Here is a 23,706-nt window from a genome sequence, read left to right as displayed (position 1 = left end):
ACAGAATATTAGGTAGCTAACATTAAATTTATAGTTTGGTTTAGAAATGAATTAAATGTGCATGGAATCATAAATGAGTGCAGCTTTATTTACAGAGACTTCAAGACACAATTCAGCGTTCGCAAGTACTCCATTTTTTTTTCGATATTCGATATTTATATTAAAATTAAATTAAAGTTCTAAAAAATTAACAATTTTGAAACCATCCGAATCACTATTCATGGTGATTACTCCATATAGTTATTAATAGACCGTTTTGAATAAAAATAAAATAATACTGTATTTATAAACACTAGTTAATCAAAATAACAAATATAAATCAATTAAGTTCATATGTATTATCATAATGCTAACAAATATATATAAATTAAACATAAATATAAAATTAATTATTTAGATAATAATAAATGAAATCACTTTTGCTTTCTTATGATATTTTTTATTTTTCATATAGTGTTTGAAGTTCACACTGAAACTCCATATAAATTGCGCACTGCATAATCAATTCGAAAATAACACTTCTACAAAATTTACTCCATACTCAAAACTCGAACTCTAGACGTTCAAGCATATAAGATGTTAATATGATAAGATTAAGCCATTAATGTTTACACAACTTCAAGTACACTTTCTGCCTTTAAGGAACATTTCATATGAGACAATAATTAAAGCAAGGCCAAGAGGAGGAGAGTAATTTCTATTATATTAGGACACGTAAATTGAAGTCGAACAATAATATATTATTGATTTACTATATGCAGAATTTGAAATTAAATTTTAAAATATCATATGATAACAAATTATGTTTATATAATATTTTTTAGAATAAAAAACAATTATAACAATAATAATGACATTGTATCCCATTTAATTCTACAAAATAGGTCGTGGAAGAATAAAATATATAAAACTCTTATCATTATCTCAGCGGTAACAAACTTTTTTCAGTAAACAACTCAAGAGAAAAGACACTCGAAAGCAATATAGAGAAATAAATAACAGAAATGGCCACAATCATAAAAAAACTATAGATATACTGACAAATCATCTTAAACAATAGTCATAACAACATAGAACGATTTTCAAAATGTAATTAAAAAACTACAAACAATAATGAAATTCAAAAGAAAAGAAAATACAAAAAGTAAAACAAACGAGACAACATTCAACTATCTAACTAACCTTTTATTTTAATTTGTGTTTTTCATAGCCTTTTATTTACCGTCATATCCTCCGAAGTGAAATATGCATCATGTTTTGTCTAATCAGTTCTTTTCAATTTCTTTTTGAACATGTACTTTTGCGTTTCTTAAACCATTCATAGTCAACTTCTAAGGACTCTACGTTGAAATATGTACGCATCTCCCCCTTCACATGCTCGAATCATTTTAATACCACCCCTTTGATTAGTAAAAATACAATTCCAAATTCCTAAAACCATTCACATTTTACAAAATTACATTTATGTTTTCTGAGATATTTTCTTGAACTTTTTCACTTTCATATTTTACCTTTTTTTAATAAGCCCTGTTATCAAATCTTGTTTATTTTTTTTCTACCTAACACTAACACATTCTCTTGCCCCTTCATTTTAGGCGGATACCAAGAGTACAAATTCTTAGGTAAATATTATTAACTTTTTGCTGTTTTTGAGCATTTTTCTCTTTTTTACTGACACCCTTTTTGTTCTTTGTATGTTTGTTTTTGAATTTGTGCATGAAGTTGTTGTTTAGTTACATAAGTATTGTGGTTCTTGATTTTGGGGTTCTTGAGATACCTCTGTTTACTGGTGTAAAAATTTGATCTTTTTTCTTACAATTCATTTGCTTTTCTTGAGATTTTTAGGTAAAGGGTGTTGGTTGATTTGGGTATTTAACACTCATTGGAATCTCATTGCTTGCTTTAGTGTTTTTGTTGTGGCAATATGGATGGTTAAAGGTTAGTACTTTATCTTTCTTTAAAATTTTATTTTGTGTAAAGATTGTGTTTTTTTTTGTGGTTACCAATTTGATGTATTTTGAGAAATCTTGTTCCTTTTTTTTTGTTATATAGTTATAGAATTCTTACTCTAAAGGCCTTGTGTGTAGTTGTCAATTGCTTATATTTCCACTTCTTGTTTAGAAAAAAATGCACGAGTAACCCCATGATCAAAATCTCAGAAACACGTCTAAATTAAACTAAGGTTCTATTACCCTTGATTAATTTTTTTGGTAATTTTGTACCTCTTTTGCCTTATGTGGCACAGTCTGTTACTTCACGCGATTGAGACTTGTGGGAGATATTTGGATGCCACAAAAGCAAAATAGGTGCACCAAATTACAAAAAAAGAAATGAGTTCAAGAGTAATATGACATTAGTGTAGTCACGGTGTGTCTCTGGGATTTTGATCATAGTCTAGAGGATACTTGTACATTTTTCACTTTCTTGTTTATCATGTGTTGAAATTATAGTTGTTGATTACCCAAATTTCTGAACTTTGTGCCTGTTTCAAGCATTGAAGCAATGATGTTTATGAGATATAATAGGTTTATTGTGTTGAAAGAATGAATATATCTCATTACTTTGGCAGCAAATCAAGAGCTAAGATGGAGGAGAGTTTTGAGTTTTGTCTATGGGATGAATTAATTCCTGATGCACTTGGGCTAATATTTAGAAACCTTTCACTTCAAGAGGTATTAACTATAGTCCCAAGGCTGTGCAGATCATGGAGAAAAGCAGCAAAGGGGCCCTATTGTTGGCAAGATATTGACATTGAAGAACAATGTCCAAATAACCTTGATCGGATGCTTCAATAGCTTATTACAAGAAGCTGTGGCTCTCTGCGTAAGCTTTGTGTTTCCAGTCTCTCTCGCGACTCAACCTTCTCATTCATTACAAACAAGTTATAAGTCTTGATAGTATCCACATCTAGTTGCACACTATTTTATGATACTGTACTTCAACTTCACATCATTACTGTTTTGAAAAAGAAAGAAAACTTTAGTTTTTGGTGATTTAGATGGAGTTATGTGAATTTGTCTCTCTGTTTTGGGTTGCAAGTGCCAAACCTCTGCAGATGTTGAGGTTGCCAAAAGGTGAAATAGGTGATTCTGTTGTGGAACAAGTCGCGGTAATGTTCTCGAATATTTTACATTTTTGGATGTAAGTTGCTGCTTAAAAATAGGAGCCAGAGCCCTTGAAGCTATAGGTAAGCACTGCAAATGTATGTCTCACTGGTTTGCGTCGAGCAATGCTTCCCCTTGAGGTTATTGGCAAGCTATCCCAAGGCAATGAAGCCTTGGCGATGTCAAGTACAATGCCAAATCTAAAGCAACTCGAGATTGCTTACATGTTCGTTGGCACAACAAGTATAATTGAGGTACTTCAAAACTGCAGACGTCTTGAGCTACTGTAGGATGTAAGAGGTTGTTGGTATGTGAACCTCCATGATGATTTCGTGAAGACGTTCCATCGCCTAAAGGTGGTTGGTCCGATTGTTGTAGATTGCTATGATGGGAATGGGTGGGACAATTGCTCTGACTATTCAAGTTCTTCTGGCTATGTAAGGTGGGATTTTGTGGCTGCTGATGTTGACGATGACGACTTTGATGAGATGTCTGATGTGTATTGGGAGGATGATCAAGTTACTGAGGATGTCGAAATGTGGTTTTATGATGACTTACATTACATGCTGTGGACTCTGGCTATGATTGGCCGCAATTCTATTTACTCTTATGTCCAGTAGTTCTAAAAATTGTACTACTATATATATGAAAGTTAGCCTGCTCTGTGTCTTGTGTAACCTATCAATTCAGTATGTATTCTTCTTATCTGTATAAGCTATGGTGAATAGAGTTATCTAATTCTTGTGCTGGTGGGAGGTACCTAGTATCCGGTGGAATACTCAAGGTGCACTCGAGCTTTCTGGATACTAGACACTACTGTGTACTGTCGCACAAAAAAAAAAAAGTGAAGTGAAAGCTAGAACCCAACAAGGTCTACATGCATTTGTCTAAGTGATCTTCTAAGGCCCCCAAGAAGAAATATCTAACGAAAGGTGTGCTTAAAACATTGTTGATCCTGTTTGTCCAGAAGAGCACTGTAGTACTCAATAACATGTCGGTGATACAAAATTATCCGGTATCTATATTGGTGGTAGATAGAAGATATTCAATGAAATGCTCAACATCAGTTGCAGCAGAAATGCAAGTAAAATGTATTATCAAATAGGTAAATGCATCCACAATACTAATACAGAAGGGAGTTGCCTAAAAATCACATGCAGATGAAGGCTACCTAAACTTATGAAAGGCAATGGCTATAATGTCTCAAGCACAATCGAGTTGATACAGTATCATGTTCTTTTATGATTTAAGTGATTGCATGAATTAGATTTTGTAGCAGCATATCACATGGTTTAATAGTAAGGCATGTACCGCGAAGCCCTCCTGAATCTTGGAACTTTCCTGCAACATGCAAAACAATTATACATGTGATTCATCTACTTGATTGTCGAGGCAAGATAATCAACTGAATCAAACTTACCCATATCCATAAGGAGAATAGAAATAAGGGGCAGGTGCATATGGCCTTCTGAATCCGTAAGGTTGATAAGGATTGAAACGTCTTGGGTGGAACTGTTTCATCCCTGGAACATTAGTCCTCTTGGGCATAACCTGCAATAGAGGGAAAATCACAAGATGAACACATCAAATTAGAAAAGACTCGGTGGAAACACCATATTAGTGTGTCATCGATAATATGTCATTTGGTTGCAAAATCAGAAAACTAAAATTTCAAAAAGGTGCCCAAGTTGATTGGTTTGATTGATTGTACAACAACCATATCCTCCATTTAAGCTACTACTCCAATTAGAGTCGATAATTGGTTCTTCAATTCAGTTCTTTAAAAAATTTGGTTTTTGGTTCTTCACTGATATATACGTGATCATAATACTTATACAAAACCACATAATCCAAATAAAGCACATAAAAGATTTTACCGTTGAACAAATTAGACAAACTCACCTATTGGAACATCATAATCGACGTACAGTGCTAAAGTTATAACTCATAATTCAATTGAAAGGGTCATCTCTAGACGTAAGTTGAAGGGAATTAACATCCTTCGGATTAGTGTTTACCTTTCGGCTTCTACACAACTTATGCCGGATCACTTGATTCCTGCAAAACTTATGCTGTACAAGACAAAAATTTCTAAACTAAGCCTTGCGAAATTAGGTCATGGATAAGCGTACTTTGGCCCACAAATTTTCATTAAATGAGCAGCAGGCGCAAAAAATAAAGACCTTCAAACTTGGGACAATCCGTGCAAAAACTTCTTACAGGGACAACGGACCGAAACGGGACCGCCGGACCGGAACGGGATGAGTTGACCGGTTCGTTGACCGTTACCAGGATGAATTGGACCGGAATTACTGGGAACGGATACTCGGTTCCGTCCGGTCCCACTATATACCGGGATGGAACCGGATGGGATAAACAGGATGACACATCTAGTTATTTCAAAAAATATTTTTTTTGAATTACGAAAATATGATATTTTTTTATTTTTCTAAGTTTGAATTAATAGTTTTAAAATTTATAATGTAATTTTTTACTTCAGTTATTTTAAAGATATTTTTTATAAAAATTTTACTTATTAAGTTTGCAAGTTAAGTCTAATTAAGTTTTCAAGATTTAAATCTTTTGAAGTTTATAAGTTATTACTTATTATTTATTAATATGTTATAATTTATAAGTAATATTTATAACTTGTAATTTAAATAAATTAAATTTGTAATTTTTAAAAATTAAATAAAAATAAGGATAAAAGAATTATACAAATTACAAAATATCAATTTAATTTATTTAAATTTGTATTATAAATTACAATTTACATTTACAACTACTAGTAGAGTGCATAGTTTACGAGACCACCTTCTAGGAAAGGTTCTGTTTCAACTAAGTCTCGAATGGAATACTAATATAATACTAATAGGGGGTAGTTGGGTTACTTGGGTATTATTTATTATTTAATGTAAAATATAAATTATAATTTATAAATATATAATATAAATTAATTAATAAATATATAATATAAATTAATTTATAAATATTAATTTAATCGGAATCGGACCAGACCGGAACCGGAATAAACCGGTATCGGTACACCGGTATCAAACCTCGGTTTTCCGTTCCGTGTCCCGGTTCGGGATGTCCCGTTCCGTCCGGTAGGCAACCAAACCGGAACGAACAGGACTGGTACCGGTACCGGTACATCCCGTTCCGTTGCCCAGCCTTGTGCAGAATAGGGTATTTGGGTTTGGGCTCAAAATGTGTGTAGTATATATTTTGTAATTATATAACAAATAGTCCGGTATTTTGGTTGAACCCAAATACTGCAACTTTAAAACCGAAACAGGAAGAACCGAATCAATTCAGTTCGGTCCGGTTTTAATGCCCATCCCTAATTCCAATCTTATTTTAAGTCGAGTACTGTAATCCACATATATGCTACTCTAGCAAACCACAACCAGTTTATGTGTTTTTAAGTCTGACAGCCAAGGATCAGCAAGGTACGACAACAATTAAATGAAAGATTTACTCTAAGACAGATTCAGTGTATTGTCACAACCTGTTCAGTATGTCCCAAGTCCTTTAATGCAGAGCCTTTCATGTTTATATATCTCAAGTCACACCAACAAACATGACATGGTTGATAAAGAGAAACAACTCAATTCAAATAAAAGATGGGAAAAAAAGTTCACCTTCAACTGGCGTCCATGCAGTTCTGACTCATTCAGCTGGAGTGCTTCCTGAATAGCTTCTTGTTCCACAAATTCCACATATGCAAAACCTTTAGGTTGACCAAACTTATCAGTCAGGATGGTAACTCGATTCACAGTACCACATGCCTGGAAATGTTGCTGAACTTCTTCGGGGGTACATGCATAATCAACCTGTCACGTGAAGTTTATTAAACACCATATGGTAACTGCAAGTGACAGTGAAATAGGGATTTCGACACTTCAGTCTTCATGGAAAGCCAGAATTCTTCATCTATTTTATGGTTAAGTTTTCCAAAAACTATGATCCCAAAGATAATGATATTACAGTATAATACACATCTGCATATCAACGCCATAAAGGAAGAGAACCAATTTTATGCCCCAACAACTTCCCAACACCAGAGAAAGATCATCTAGCTCAGCACACATAGCTTTCCTGGCTTTATTAAGGCTAGACACAGAAAATATTTTCCATTTTTCTTGCTATACAATCAAATTTTGCAACTATAAACGACTTCAACGCTCTAAAAGGATCTAAAAGGTGGTTCAAGAAAAACTTTCATCAATCAATTACATGTCCAGAGAATAATTCTTTCTTTGGCCAAACTTTGGAGTCAAAATGATAACGGTCCTCTTTTACATCCTAAACAAACAAGAAATACTCCTTAAGCCTTTTTCTTTCACCGCAATGAAAAATAGTGTAGGTACAAATCGAAACTGACTGCCGATCACCATAGAAGCACGAAAAGAACAGATCATATAGTTCAAGAATGATAGGTTTGGTAGCCGTTAGAAATAATAGATAGTGCCGAAGGCAAAGTAATGACACCTCACCAAATCAGGCTAAATAGCTAGTCAAATTTGAATACGCACGTCCACCAGCTGCCTGCAGCAACCAGACTCGGCAACTAGAATTTGCATGCCGATGAAAAGAGTTTGCACTTCATAGACAAATGTATCTTTCTTCTTGCAAGAAGGTCGAAACTTGAAGCTAAGGTGAAAGTACTTTTAACAACAAAAAAATGACTTTGTGGTTTCCATTTTGTTTCTTTATCTCTCACTGCGGAATTGTATTTCAATTCCATCTTTTTCCCAGTGGAGCTTCACAATATTTTTTTTCTCATGCTTTTTATCTTTCTTTCTAATCTTTTTCTTTTCTTTTCTTTTTTTCTCTTCTCTTTTTTTTTCTATTTCTTTTTTTTTTTTTTGCTGAATTGCTGTCTTTCTTATTCAAACTTTTCACAAGTCAACATACAGGTAAAAATGCCTCTTAAATGGAAAATCTAAAATCAGAAAAACTTCTTCCACCATCAAAAACTTATGGTGCCAGCGCTATTCAGAAATATGAATGCACCTGCGATTATAGTGACAGAAAGTCAAGGCATGACTCTCAAGATGCATCAAAGTCAAACCTAAACAAAGAGATCATCAGGAAGAACCAAATATTCCTTGCAATTACAAAAAAGAAAAAGGAAAAAGACAATTGCACCAAGAAGTTTGGACATTGCAACACAAGAAACAAAAAAGTGGTGCATGATGCAGGTTAAGATCAAGTTCTATACTTCCAAGCATAACAAATAAACGAAGCTTTCAACCATCAATACAACCTCCCCAAATAAGATGACGACCCCTCACAAATTTCCGATATTCATGTTCTAATACCACATTCATAATGACATGGGTGAAGACACTACAACTTTATAGATCCAGGAAACATGCGGTGTATTACTTCTTTTATATCAGTAGATGTAATGAAACATATATATGCAGTCCATCAAGAATACCAACAGCTTTCAGTAGGGAAAAGATTTCCCCGACTAAGTGGAACTAGAATGTACTTTGCCCAAATGCACCACACTTTAGTACGACCTCCTCCCCAAAATAGAATTTGGTTTGTTTAGCTCCAAATTAAGAGAAAATTCTGATTAGATCATTATACGAGTCACATGGATGTGTCTAATTGATAGGTTGAATATTGGAGGAAAAGAGCACTTCATTAAAGGATTGCCATATTAAAATTAAGATGCTTAAAAGAAAGTTATTAAATTTGAACTTGGAAAAGGAAAAATTATCATTTAAAAGGAAGTTTACTTGTCCCAACGACAAGTACTTAATCAAGAAAAACTTGATCGTTCAACCGCCAAAGTACTTAAAGCCTCCTCACTGAAAAACTTCAGAAGCATGCTTTGCAGAGCGGGAAGGAGAAGTACAACATAATTCTAGTCATCTACCATTGCATTTCATAAGTCTAAACCCTTGGTTGACTCATTTAAAGATTCAACCCAAAACATGAATCTAAGGTTCAAATCTGTCAAAAATTAGCTTAACTCATATTCTAATATCATCAATTCATGCTCGATTCCTCATTTTAAACTCTTAAGTATTAATTTCCATGTCACAAATAATAATAAAAATAGCAAGTAGAACACATGGTGACATCGACACCTTGAAATATAAGCTAGTAGTGATTACACTTATCATGGTGTTGCTACTTTTAATTGCAAGAATTTTTCGTGTGAAATCAACTCTTAATTTCTCCTGCCAAGCTTCTTGGTGTCACTAATATGGAAGGGCAAAGAGTTCAAGCAGATTCCTCCCTTCGGCCACACATTTCATACTCACTTTGTGAAGTGAAGTTGCCTAATATAATTCTTGTGTGTCATAATCTGATCCTTCTCTTACTTCCTTCTGCGTGAGGCTTAGCGTGAGTAAGTTATCAATAATTTTATATGTGCAAGTCCATATGAAATGCTTTCCACCCTCATTACTAAGTGGATACTTATTTTACCGCTTACAAATATCATAGTTTTATCTCCTTGTATAATATTATAGGAAATGGTTTATTTTTCATTTCTTAAGTCCTTTAACCCATGCCTAATCTTTCTAACTCAACCAAATCCAAGGCATATCCGAAATCCATATACATACATTTTCAATTTATAACACATCAAATAAATCCATCACCATATTTATCATCAAATAATGTGTTCAAACCTCAGAAGCATCAGCTTTTTCAGGGGATCACAACATGTAAACGTATGACATGTGGAGGAAGCTGTTAAAGAATTAAATTGCCTCTCATCGTTTGTGCAAGAGGTTTCAAAGGGGTTCAAATGGTATTGGGCTACTCCACATCCATTCCCTTGAGGTTTGGGATGGAGGCTCAGATTCTTTTCAAAATCCAACATTCATCCCTTGCCAGAAACCATGGTATACTGACATAGGTATGCCAAAAGAGAAAAAAGAGACAGTGTAGCATAGGCTTATGCAACATGAAACATGCACTTGCATGTCAAATTAAAACTCACACTACATAAAGTCATAAACAACCTTCTTCTGCATAAAGATTCATACTGTCACTAAACAACAGACTATCAAATATACAACAATTATTACTACAGTTCAACTTCATCAAAACCAAACAATTGATATCTGCTACGAGTATCTTCTGTATCCATTTCCCTCCACTTGGACCTGCTCAATTACACTATTAAAAAAGTGTAACACGAGCCTAGGTAAGTATATCATAATAAGGATTTATAAATTAACTAATTTTAATTTGGTAGTCAGCCTACCACAGCATACATTTATCTATGCTTGGAATTAGCCATGTAAGCAAGCTAACAAGGCAGAGTTCAAATCACTTAAGGATACACCAAGTTATCTGAAAACATTCTTGAATCAAGTAGAGCACATCTCCAAGAATTCAATCACCAAATAGAAACAATAGATTTTTATTTCTTACATTGCCAACAAATATTGATCTTGAATCCACCTCCTCGCGGTTTGCCTGGGATGCATCTGCATTAGCAGGATCTGCAAAATAAATGGTTCCGAAAACGATTAATCCATTTAAAAAAATAAAACTTTTTTAAAAAACTGGTACCATTAACTCAGAAAATAGAACTTCAACAATAATTAAGAAAAAATTTGTCCCCCAAACTTGGTTCAATTGCCAAAGGTTGAGGGACTTGTGACTAAAGTCACAGGTTCAAGCCTTGCACCAAGCGAACTACATCCGGTATTTATGGGCCCATATCCCCAAATTTCAAGGACTGCGGTCCTAAGGGTCGACTTCAGATGGATATCAGTGTTAAGTTATTGAAAATTTTAAGTCGACTAATCACAATTCACAACCAATTACTGGTAGAAATGTATACTGTTGGGCTTATAGACAATTCCCGGCTTCCTACAACTGATAAACTAGTCTTTACAAAATATTGAATCTCTCGTTTCCATTATGTAATTTTTTACTCTCCAAAGACAAACAAAACTTGATCATTGTTTTGGTTAAGGTTTGATCAGTTACTATGGCAAACTCTACCAGACGTTTCATCAGTTACTGTGGCAAACTCCACCAGAAAAGAAGCATCTTTTCATAGTCTCTTACAGACATTATTTTTAGGGGTTTAACATAAAAAGATCGTTCAACTTCTAAGGATAGTAGAGTAACTGTCACGGACCCTAGCAGAACAAAGCATCCTTGCTTAAATCCCAATAACCTAAATATCACAAATTTTTAAGGAAAATGTCAGAATATTAAACCTACAACCACTTCTTAACAAGCCAACAAACATTCCCATAGTAGATTAATAAGATTTCAAGCATTAACACCAAATTATAGAAAAGCAGGGCAGAGCCATGATTGAGCTTATGGGTTTGGTAGAACCTAACGCTCACCTTTTACATGTGTTATAAAAATAATTTATCCATATCCTAGTAACTTGCTTCTCTACCTCCACAAGGCAGAGGTAAGGTCTACCTACACTCTACCCTCCCTAGACCTCACTTGTGAGAAAGCACCGAGTATGTTGTTGTTATCCTAGTAAAATTGCATTTTCCAAGGGACTTAAGGCGTTTGGCAATGGAATATGTTTACTTCTTCCCGGAGTAAAACACATTGGTTATCACATTCCTGAAAATTTGTGGCAGAGGTAAAATCCGCCTACAGTACTCTCCCCAGACCTCACTTGTGGGAGTTCACTGGGTATGTTGTTGTTAACCCCTAGTAAATTGCATCTTCCAAGGGGCGTAAGGTGTTTGGCCATGATTTTTCGAACTTTCTCCGGAGTTAGAACTCCAGAAAACACATTTGGCCATAAATTCCTGAAAATTTCAGAATTCAATTGTTTTCACCTTTTCAGATACTTTAAGAATACCAAAAATGCTTTTGTCACTCCAAATAACTCACAAAAATTCAAAAACAACTCTAGAAACAGCAAAACAAAACTAATCTCAAAATTCTAGCTCCGCCTCCTCCGCATAACAGCAAAACAAAACTAATCTCAAAATTCTAGCTCCGCCTCCTCCGCATAACAGCAAAACAGAGTAATCAAGCAAAAGAAAAGCGATTTTTTTTACCTTGAACAGAGCCCATCTCTTTCTCCACTTTGGCCTGCATCTCACGTAAAGCAGCAGCTTCATCTTCCATCTCTTTCAACCGTTTCTTCATCTCATCCAATTCCTTCAAATTTCACAATTCCAATCTCATTAGATCCAATGCTAATTAGGGTTTTTCCTTTATCACATGAAGAAAAAAAAATAACATACAAAAATGTAACCGAATACCTTAACGGCATCCTCGTCGGCGGCAGGATGATTGTCCATATCAGCTTCCGTTTCAGCCTCCATTGGGATTTCTCCTCCGTAAACTTCATGCTCTTCTTCGTCCATTTCTCTCTCACTCTGCCGCAACTCCTTTTTCTCTCTTCCCTATATATTGTACACTCTAAACCGTATACGGGGCGGGCCGACTTCGTTTTGATGCTTTTCGATTTATTTATTTATTTATTTTGATTTATATAAGCACAATTAGTATAGTATACGCGATCTCCACTTAGATGCGTCCCTCTACATTATACAATCATATAGTATACGCGATCTTCATTTGGATACGTCCCTCTATATTATACCGTCATATTATTTTCGAATGCATTCATAAGTTATATCTCCATAAATTTATTATCTTAATATTATGAAATTTATGTAAGTTTTATATATTTAACGGAAAAGGGCCTAAAATACCCTCAAAGTATTGGAAATGGTACAAAATTACCCTCCATCCACCTATTGGTTCCAAAATGCCCTTTTCATCTACCTATTGGCTCCAAAATGTCCTTGTCATCCACCATTGGGTTCAAAGTTGACCACTTAGTTAACTATTTTATAATTAAATTATTTAAAGATTTTTAAAAATATTTGGCGTTCAACTATTGATTATAATTTAATTTATTAATATAATTTACAAACAAATCCACTATCCACTCATTACTAACTAAACCCCACCCAATTAATAAACAAATTATAATATCAAAATCGTCATAAACACTACTAAAACATGACAAAATTATATATTCCTTAAGATGATCCAAAATTAATCGAGATCGAATCAAAGCCCCAATCAAATATAGGTTGAGCCGCTTATTTAGGAGGACAATTTCAATATGATTCTCTTTCAAACTTGAATTCGAAATTTATGATTAAAGGGTAAAGAAGTAGTACATCCCAAATTAATTCATGCACTTTTTTTTTATAATTTTATAAATATTTATGATTTGTTTTAAAACATGTAATATACTATTTTTTTAAAAAAGTTAACTATGAAGTAACACCACGTAATTGAGACAAATGAATAATTTAATGAACATAGTCAGACTTTTAAGTTTATCGATAATTTTTATTTAGACACTTGAATGTATGATAATTTACTTCTATTTTCGCCTCAAAATTTTAAAAACACTCATTGGCAGTAGCGTTCCTGTTGTTGCATTAATAATGTGACGAGTTTATTAATTTGGTGGAGTTTATTTATTAATGGGTGGGTAGTGACTTGATTTATAAATTATACAAATAAGTTAAATTATAACAACTAGTTGAGCGGCACGTATTTAAAAAAATATTTAAATAGTTTAAATTTAAAACCGTTAAATAAGTGGTCAATTTTGAACCCAAAGGTGGATGACAAGGGCATTTTGGAGCCAATAAATGGGTAGGAAGGGTATTTTGGAGCCAGTAAGTGGATGGAGGGTAATTTTGTACCATTTTCAATACTTCGAGAATATTTTAGGCCCTTTTCCGTATATTTAATTAATATATTATAACCACTTCCTATTTTTCTTACTTTGGTTTTCCTTTTTACTATAATTATATGTTATTTGGAAGGATAAAATTCAAATAATTTGTTTTTTAATTATATTTTGGAATTTTAAGACATAATCATAAATTTTGAGTTGTGAAATTTTGAAATTGTGCGATGAGATTGAACTATTTTTTTTTAATTAAATAACTTAAAAGGTAAGTAGACTATGATATTACTATTATTCAAAAGACACTGATCGGATTAATTCAAATTTGAAATACTCCATTTGTATAAACATAATTATTTAAGACCACCGTATAACTCTTGTTTATAATATAAAATGATAATATCTAATATAAGTTTATAAAGCAAGATTTGAGGAAGATAAACTGTATAAAAACTCTATCATAATCTTGAGATTCAAATATCAAATAATTTTGTAAAGCTCAATTTTCTTTTTTATTTTTTGATGGACGCATGTAAAACTTTTTCTCTTTTTAAAAAAAATCGTCCATAAATTTAAATTTTCTCTAAATATATAGAAAAGACAAACAACTAATCATTAATTAATACAATGATTAACTCAAATATCACTACACCAAGGAGGCACATTTCTTAGAATTAAACAATTAGCTTGCATTAACAAGACTAGTCAATATAGAAATGGCAAAAGACTTGGCTTATACCATACATCAAGAAGCTAAGAGAGTTATCAACTAACATTACCCTTACCCTAAGTGTTTACCCAAGTTAAAAATAATAGAAATTTCATGTGATTTCGTCATATAAATACGTATAAATCTTAATGAAACTCCAATTCATATACAAAGCACATTTGAGCTAACTATGAGATTCATCATAGTACAAACAATAAAAATACAAATGAAGCCAACTTTTAATACTAGCAAAAGTAGGTACATTAAAAGACCAACCAGACATTGGTCTTCAACAAAACTACAAATAAACTTTGTTACACATTTTACATCAATAACAAAATATAATAATTAACACATAATCAAGAGTCTATATCTTCAGCATGAGTTGGATTTTTAGAAGAATGAGCCATAAATGCTCTAATCATAGGTTTAACTTTCTCCACAGTTTTAATTATTCCCAAAAACATTAACCTATAGAGTATTACCATTCCAAATATTATAGCAACATCAACCCATTTTGAATATCCCATTTGCACTTGCCATACATTTTTCAATATTTCTTCACCACTAATTATGGCTGGCCCTCTAATTTGTTCATTAGGGAAGTTTAATCCCAAGAATTCATTCTTGTAAAACCCTTGATTTGCATATTTATGAAACGCAATGTAATACATTGGGTACTTCCAAAATGGCTTAGGAAGATCATTAGGCAATCTGAAAAAACCTCCATTAAGCATCATAACACCTTGAATTCCAGCTCCTATTAGCAAATAATCACAAAATTAGTACATGAAAATTAAATATTGAAATTTAGCTTTAACCTCCTTTTATTACCTGTTATGATTCCCATGAGGAAGTCAGGGACAATGCTTGCTACAATCATCATGAGGCTCTCCACTAACATCATGGTCGCGAAAAGTACTAGTGAGAAATACGCAAAGTGATCAAACCCCTTTTGTAATCCCACGAGGTAATAAGCTATAGCGCCTGGTATAACTGAGATTAATATGAGGTAAGGAATCGAAGAAAATGTATTTCCCACCACATATGCAGCTACACCATAGTGTCCATTTAATCTTTCTCGAGTGAAAATCTAGAAGAAGAAAAAAAACATATAAGTATAAGTAACCAAATTATTATTTTATTATATAGAGATAGTTAATAAGTGTCATATATATACTTTCATATCTTCAACAAATGAAGGGAATCCACCAATAGCCATAAAAGTCAAGAAGGCAGCAACAAACATCAACATGGAACCTCTAGCCTGAAAAAAAACGTAAAAAGAATTAGAGGATTAACAAAAATTCATCGCTAATGCTATTTAACAACGAGTAATTAACAATATTTACCTGAATGGACCCATAGTCATGTCCAATATCATGAAAAATAGTTCCAACACACAAACACAAAGCAATATAAATTGCAAAACGTAGCCAATAATAACCAAGATCACGATACATGTTCACAAAAGACCTCCTCGTTAGAACTATACATTGAGTAATAAAACCTGCTTGACTCCCTTTTTCTGCCTCTTCTCCTCCACTCTATACACAAATTAAATATTCATTAGATCACAAACTAATTATTTCTTATTTTTCAAAATTAATATGATACAAACCTGTTGGCAAATTTCTAAAACTTTACGTTGAACTTGTTGACAACCCTGTGAAGTCTTGTATGACTTCACAAGAATATCAATTGCTTCTGTAGCAGTAGCTTTTCCACCAACTCCTTTTTCAATATCCTAATTAATTAAAATCAACATAAACATTGATAATTTGATTTTAATTAATTAATAATAACGAAGAAAATAATTATTTTTTTACTTACAATATCAAAGTCCTTGTTGATTGTCCTTAGATAATGATCCGATGGATTTCTCATAGTTGGACATGGGAAACCATTCAAAGCAAAATACTACAAAAAAAAACAAAGAAATATGATTAGTTAACTGAACCCGCTCATTCGATACCAATACGTACGTTTGTAACATACATACCTCATTAGCATTAGAAATGTTACCAAAGTATACAATTCTTCCAGATGACAAAAGGCAAAGATTGTGAAAAAGTTGAAACACTTCACTACTTGGTTGATGAATAGAAGCAACAATAGTTCTTCCATCTTGTTTAGCCAGTTGAACAATTTTATTCATAACATGATAAGAAGCAGCACTATCAAGTCCACTTGTTGGTTCATCAAGAAATAATAATTTGGGCCTTTTTAATATTTCAATACAAATACTAACTCTTCTTTTTTGTCCACCACTTAGCCCTTTAACACTCCATCCACCAATTCTTGTATTCATTGCATCTTGTAATCCCATTTCTCTTATTGTTTCTTCACCCCTTTCCCTCTTCTCTGATATCGACATCCAATCCGGTAATTGGAGTTGGGCTGAATAGTATATTGCTTCTTTTACTGTTAGGGTCGTCATCAACGTGTCATCTTGTGTCACGTATGCCTTTTCATAAAAAAAATATATAAAAGTTAAACTCGAAAAACAAAAAGAAAAAAAGATGAGATATATTAACTGTCGTACCGAAGTGCCAAAAGCAAGTGATTGTCTACGACCATTGATGAGGATTTCTCCTGTTTGTCTTGTGTTCGAATCTAATCTCCCTGTGACATCACGTTAACAAATTTTATTTTTATGAACAAAATTAAAACTTTGATATTATTTAGTGAGGCCTATTTCTATTATGCTGATGAGATAAATGATATCCGTTTATTTTAATCAAAATTTTGATTTTAAGAAAATAAAAAAGTTTTGTCACTAATATTTTCCTTTTTTATTAAATGTTAACGTTATATGAATTCAGATTAATTAGAAAAACCTAAAATGAAACCAAATACCAAATGTGAAAAAAGGTCTTTTTCTAGTGGGCTTAAGTATTGTTTCTTTTATACCAAACAAACAATTAATGGAAGATTCTCAAGTTGTGTTTGAAGTCAAAACATTCTCTTTATATAGTATGTGGAGTAATTCTTAAATCAACCATTTATATAAAAGTAAGATACATAAATTATTTTTAAAAAAATAAATTAGCATCAATATATTCAACAATCTTCTTTTTAAAATTATTTTATGGACTAGATTGACCAATTCCTATAGCAACAAAACAATCAACCTAGGTAATCATGTTTTTTTTTACATCTAACTAAAATATTAGTTCAAACTTTAAAACATTAGAGATTTTTAATCGATATAGATCTATACAATGTAAATTTAGATGTATGAGTTAGTAAATTTTGTATATCAGACGATTAAATCTCGAAAAAAAAAATACCTGCTAGAGTATCAAGAAGTGTTGATTTGCCACAACCAGAAGGACCCATAATTGCTAAAACTTCACCAGGTTGTACATAACCAGTAAGCCCTTGCAAAATAGCTCTCCTCCCACTTTTTTTATCTGGCACAGTTACCCATAAATCTTTCCATGTTAAATAAATTCCTTCATTAATCAACTTTCCACTTAAAGCCACATCATCATCATAACCAAAATTAGCGCTATTACTAATCATAGGATTAGTAACACTAATTTGTTTAGGTGCCTCATAATAATTTTCCATTTCTATTGCCCTTTTTATTTCAGAATCAACCCTTAGAGATGGTGCTTCAATTGAACCAATATTTGGTGTAAATGGGAAATTTTTTGTTGGATTATTCATGTGGCTAAAAGAAATGTCTTCCTCAGAGTTAACACTTTCATTTGTTTCCGATTCGTTACGTCGATGAGGTGATCGATTGGGACTAGGTGTCCATCTCGGAACATAATTAGATTGTGACTCCATTTGATAGTCGATTAATTTGTATGTGATTTTGTGCTAGTTAATCAGAACTCGATAGATAGGAGAAAAAGATAAAAAGAAAAGGAGAATTAATGCATGGAAAAGAAGGGAAAGAGGGTATATATTTATAGTGACAATAAGGAAGGTGTTGGGAAATTTAATTAGTGTAGTGGTCTTAGCTAGTTGTATAAAATACTTTAGCACTTAACAAATAAAATAGACTAAATTGACTTTCAACAAGACAAGTAATTAAACTTAGGAACAAATGTGTATATTATATTTAATAAAATGAGACAATATTTTGGATTATAGTTTTTGGTCTTTGTTTACTATTTCCTCTTTAGTAATTAACTAGGTTGATCAAAGATTTCATCTTTTTAATAGTTTTTTGCTTTTCTGAATTAATTTATGTTTTATTAGTTTGATCCTTTCAATAGCATTAATGAGAAGGAATGATAGATTTAGAATTTTAAACTTATAAATTATAAAATATATAATGTACTAGATTTCAAACGTTTTATTTTACTATATACTACTAATTAAGAAAATTATACCCTAAATAATAAAATTACTCTTGCACAATATCTTGTGTATGTCTCATTTCTTATTCTTATGACTTATCTGGAAAAAATGTAAAGAAGAATATGAATTCGAATAATAAAACTTCCCTAATCGACCAGAGATCATATATGTAGGATTTTCATTAAGCTATTAAAATTTTGTGATTGTCAAGAGAAATAGTACGATGATTAAAAATAGAGATTTTGTTATCAGATATCTCAAGTTCGAATCATTGAAATAAAATAAAAAAATCGATAAAAAATACTTTACTCTATGTAACGGGCCTACCTGTTTCATATTTATTTTTGGGAAGAGATCAAAAATACCCTTAAACTATGTGAAAGAAATGAAAATGTTCTCCTTTTATAGTTTGCCTAAAAAATGCCCTTACAGTCAATACTTTGGTCCAGAAATATCCTTATATTTACAAAATCGGTCAAAAATGCCTTCTTTTTTTTAAAAAAAATAATTAAACACATCTTCTTCCTAATTAAAATACTATTAAGGGACACTATTATTTTTTTCTTTCTACTAAAATCACTTTAACAAATAAAAATGTAGAAAATATTTTTTTCTTCTTAATCTCATTTGATCAATTAAAATAAAATAATTTCATGTACCATTTCGATAGATAATATGTGTCATATATATAAGATCATAATATATCTATCATTAATTTATATTTATATAACGATAAAATATATTGATGATAAAATAAAAAATATTTTTATTTTTTATTTTTTTTCTGAATTAAAGTATGATAAACATTTGATAATTTTTTTAAATAAACATTACTTGAAAAAAAAATGTGTCGAAAAGAAAATAATAATATATTTATTTGAAAAATGAGCTTTTTGACCCATTAAATAACAATAAGGGCATTTTTGAACTAAAATATTGACGGTAAGGGCATTTTTAACTAAAGTATTACCACAAGGACATTTTAAAGCCAAAATATAAACGAAGAATATTTTAATTCTTTTCACATAGTTTAAAGGCATTTCTAATCTTTTTCTCATAAATTTTTTGTGTTATTTTAATTTTTTCACTTTTTTCTTTAAATTTTTCCCACATATATTGTAAATTTGTAATGGAAGTCAGCCACGGCTAGATACGCGGATTCAACAGCTGGATTAAATTCTAAATACCTTTTTTAATAATTTTTTTATATATATATATACCAAATAATGTTCAAATGTTAAAAGTTTAACCTTATTTTTATTTATTATAAGTTTTATTTATATTAGAAATAAAACATAAAATTAACATAAAATCAAAAAATCGAATTTAAATTACAACTTACATCATATATCTTGGGGACCAAACAGTTTGGCATAGCTTCTCTTTGTTAGCCTCCAAATTTTGATGAACTCATTAATTAGTAGTATTTTGGCCGTTATTATTTATTAAGGTATTAGGCCTAATTCACATCATAAAAATTAATTAATTAAAAAAAACTTATATGAATTAATACATTTTAAAAAATAATTACTGATTTTAATGATACTTTTTGTTTATTATCATTTATAGAAATACCGTGATAAATCTGTAATATGAATTAAAAGTGAATTATTTATGCAATATATTTGAATTTGTTTTTGAAATATATTGTGTTTGTTTGGTAAAAAATAGTCACATTGTATTGTAAGTGTATTAAAATATGTGATAAATGTATTATTCATCATTAAAACTTGTATTGTATGTGAATAATAAATTGTTCTTTGTAATATGTATTAAACTTGTATTATAAATGAATTAAAAGTGATCAAGTGAAAAAAAAATATTATTGCTATAAATGATAAATATTTTTTATTATAGCACATTTATGTAAGTTTCCCTTAATTAAACTAAAGATTATATTTTATATAGTATAGGGAGGAGATCGACTATAATATTTGAAAGTTACTTATGAAACTTATTTTCCCTATTTTCAAATACTCATTTTCCTTATTTTTAAGAAACTTGTTTTCCTACCAAATACACCTTAGATGTGAATTACTTTAAGGACGATATATAGTTTTAAATTCTACAATAGTTATATTAATCACATAACAAATATTACTTCATCCTTACCTAACAAGTCTTAAATTTCAATCCTTTTGATTATAAAATCGTCTTTATGATGAACTATTTTATTTACCTCACATATTCAAATTAATTAACTCGAGATATTAAATACATGTGGGAAACCAAAAAGAACGCATCAACCAAGTAGCTTCGCTTGGTATAATGTTTAGTTGACTAAACTTTTTAATCATGTAATTTTTGGTCCTTCTAAAATAAATAATAAGTATATATTATCATGATATATATCATTATCATGTTGGAAATAAAAAGTAATAATGTTAGAATATTCAACTTAGAAAATTATATACATAGTGAAGAAGAATAATTATATTAGTGAATGTATATATCATGTTATTAGAAGCAATAATTAGTTTCTAAGTTATAGTACCAAGTGGGGAAAAGGATTTTAGTTTTATCTATCTACACAAGTATTCAATGAATCTTTGTTTTCTCCCAAGTAAGAAAAATCAACAATGGAGGTAACGTAACAATATCGATCAGATAAGACTGTTGATATATAATATAATTATAATTTTTTAATAAATATTATATAATTTTAAGTTTTTTATACGAGATAGTCATACTTTTAATATAGTATCAATAAGTAGAGGTATTGAGTATGTATATCACCGTTAACTGTTATCAAAAATGGTCTTTTACGTATTTAATCTATGAAAAAAATTAAATTGACACATAAAGGGGCGCATATTTAATTAGTTATTGTATGTTATTTTTCATATTTATAGTTTTCTTAATTATATTTTTAATTTTAAATTTGAAGTGGACACTATAATATTTTTCCGAAAATTTGAAGATATAACCCTCCCACCATAATATACGCAACAATGATGATATCCTCGAATGACCGTAATCTACTTTTACAATTCATGAATTTAGTAAATAAAATAATATTAACCAAATATCTACGTCATTGCGTGTATCATATAGTCTTATGAATTACTAAAATAACCTATAATAGATAAAATTATTGTTTACTATTTTTTTAAAAAAATTATCATTTATTTATATTTATAAAATTTAAAATTAAGGAGTTTCAAAATATATCACAAGAGAAAAATATATTTAAAAATTAAGGAATTTTAATATATATATATATATATATATATATAATTAAGGAGTCTATAATATATGGTAAAAAATATATGTTTTAAGCAAGATGTAGCACAAAATAAAAGCAAAACAAAATTATGTTAAGAAAAATTAAGAATTTTGTCATTATAATGTGGCCTAAAATTTGGCATAAAAAGCTCATATTTTAATTTTTGATATCTAATAGCTCAAATATATTTATTTTTTTGAAATTTTGTGACGGCATAACATAGCCTATATAGTTTGTTTTTCGATATCTAATAACTCCAATATATTTTTTCTTCTAAATATTTGGCGTTCTATTGTCAAATATTGAGATATTTTACGTTACTGCTCCAAATAAAAAATTCCATCATGATCTAATAATTTTTATTAGCTTCTATAAAATTCCTTAATGATATATGATTAGAAGAAAAGTATAGTTTAAACAAGATTTATCACAAAATATAGAAAATAAAAAAAAGTCAAGTTAGAAAAATTAGGAATTTTGTCATCTTAACATAGCCTATATAGTTTGTGTACATTTTTCTTTCTAAATATTTGTTATGTATTATTACAAGTAAAAAAATGCATTAGTGACCTAATAATTTTATCAGCTAAAATTTGTATATTTTCATGCTCATATTAATAAATTATCATTTACTTCTCTCTTTTGCTTTACTTACTAGAGTGTTTAAAAAAAAATTAATGTGTTAGTGATTAATAATAATATTGAATTTAAATTTTAAAAATTTTCTCGCCCTTTATTTCAATAAATTTACAATTTATAGCTTGTAACTCTTACATGCATGTGTATAGTGCACATACATAAAACTAGCTATTATATATATCTTAATATTTATGATTTTAAAATAAGTTAAAGCTACAAGTCATAAGTATTAAATTTTTATTTATTTGTAGTAGATAAGAACTTCTAAATATTTAGTATTTTAAAATTAAATAAAGTTTTACTTCATAAAAACTTTCTGTGTAAACTATATTAAAAATCGTAACACTTAAAACTTTAGAATCAATATTTATATATAAATCTTGCTTAAATCATAGTAAACAACTTTTTTTTTTAAAAAAAAAAGAAAACTAGAAAATACTTTTTAAATAATTCATCTCTTAACATCATCACTAATTTTAATAATTTTGTTTTTTTTCTAGAATATAGTTTGTTGATTGACGTTAAACACATCACAAATTACGTAAGCAAGTAATAGTAATGAGAATCTGCAATGGAAAAAAAAATTCAACAAGACTTTTCTTTAAAATAATAATAATATATTCTCTATTTACAATTGTTATTTCTAAGAAAAGATTGAAATTAGGTTTGTTGACTTCTTTTTTACTTGAATTAATGGAAGCAGTATTTATTGACTTAAATAATGAAATAGCAATGGTAAGGTTCCCTTTGATTTAATCTACTTTTGTTTTTCAATATATTTACTACTTGCAAAAGAAAAAAAGTTAGATCCCTTTTCTTTTTAGTAAAATAATTCTCTTTATAAAGACTTTGTAACGACCTGTTTAGTCGTTTTGAGCAGCAGATTTTATTTCTGGAAAAACTGTGTGAGTCGACGGAACCCACGACGGACCGTCATGGGCACGACGGGCCGTCGAGGGGGTCTCGTTCCAAAAGACTTAGACTTCTGAAATTTGGGTACTGAAATCGACTCTCTGAACTT

General features: G+C 30.6%; 2 protein-coding genes, 1 long non-coding RNA gene and 1 pseudogene across 3 annotated transcripts; 1 reads left to right on the top strand and 3 right to left on the bottom strand.

Moving 5' to 3' along the window:
• Positions 1-1,292: 1,292 nt before the first annotated feature.
• Positions 1,293-3,842, top strand: LOC107019157 (annotated as a pseudogene).
• Positions 3,843-4,148: 306 nt separating this feature from the next.
• LOC107020688 (polyadenylate-binding protein 2-like) lies at positions 4,149-12,534 on the bottom strand. Its single transcript, XM_015221145.2, has 6 exons — positions 12,338-12,534; positions 12,131-12,233; positions 10,515-10,585; positions 6,749-6,940; positions 4,525-4,655; positions 4,149-4,445 (listed from the first exon to the last, which is right to left on the bottom strand). The coding sequence occupies exons 1-6, from the start codon at positions 12,440-12,442 to the stop codon at positions 4,397-4,399; spliced, it is 651 nt and encodes a 216-aa protein (XP_015076631.1). The 5' UTR covers positions 12,443-12,534; the 3' UTR covers positions 4,149-4,396.
• LOC107020689 lies at positions 10,062-10,508 on the bottom strand. Its single transcript, XR_001456957.2, has 2 exons — positions 10,355-10,508; positions 10,062-10,256 (listed from the first exon to the last, which is right to left on the bottom strand). It is a non-coding gene; the product is annotated as an uncharacterized LOC107020689 (long non-coding RNA).
• Positions 12,535-14,649: 2,115 nt separating the features above from the next.
• On the bottom strand, positions 14,650-18,402 carry LOC107020687 (ABC transporter G family member 11-like). Its single transcript, XM_015221144.2, has 9 exons — positions 17,797-18,402; positions 17,049-17,128; positions 16,506-16,970; positions 16,337-16,423; positions 16,125-16,250; positions 15,856-16,050; positions 15,684-15,770; positions 15,338-15,596; positions 14,650-15,263 (listed from the first exon to the last, which is right to left on the bottom strand). Exons 1-9 carry the CDS (start codon positions 18,299-18,301, stop codon positions 14,863-14,865), a joined length of 2,205 nt encoding a protein of 734 aa, XP_015076630.1. The 5' UTR covers positions 18,302-18,402; the 3' UTR covers positions 14,650-14,862.
• Between the last annotated feature and the right edge of the window lie 5,304 nt (positions 18,403-23,706).

This window comes from Solanum pennellii, chromosome 5, assembly GCF_001406875.1.
Source record: "Solanum pennellii chromosome 5, SPENNV200".
In the NCBI taxonomy this organism is placed as follows: Eukaryota; Viridiplantae; Streptophyta; class Magnoliopsida; order Solanales; family Solanaceae; genus Solanum; species Solanum pennellii.
The sequence above is the reverse complement of the archived record's forward strand: the minus strand, read 5'-3'. Positions and strand labels throughout refer to the sequence as shown.

What these genes read in the sequence shown, in the direction of transcription:
- LOC107020688 (XM_015221145.2), bottom strand. Translation starts at nt 12,442, where the DNA reads ATGGACGAAGAAGAGCATGAAGTTTACGGAGGAGAAATCCCAATGGAG. An exon ending in TGCATGGACGCCAGTTGAAG is followed by an intron (nt 4,656 to 6,748) that starts GTGAACTTTTTT and finishes CCTCTATTGCAG; the next exon opens with GTTATGCCCAAGAGGACTAA. An exon ending in TATTCTCCTTATGGATATGG is followed by an intron (nt 4,446 to 4,524) that starts GTAAGTTTGATT and finishes TGCATGTTGCAG; the next exon opens with GAAAGTTCCAAGATTCAGGA.
- LOC107020687 (XM_015221144.2), bottom strand. Translation starts at nt 18,301, where the DNA reads ATGGAGTCACAATCTAATTATGTTCCGAGATGGACACCTAGTCCCAAT. An exon ending in ACATTTCTAATGCTAATGAG is followed by an intron (nt 16,424 to 16,505) that starts GTATGTATGTTA and finishes TTTTTTTTGTAG; the next exon opens with TATTTTGCTTTGAATGGTTT. An exon ending in CCTCATGGGAATCATAACAG is followed by an intron (nt 15,264 to 15,337) that starts GTAATAAAAGGA and finishes ATTTGCTAATAG; the next exon opens with GAGCTGGAATTCAAGGTGTT.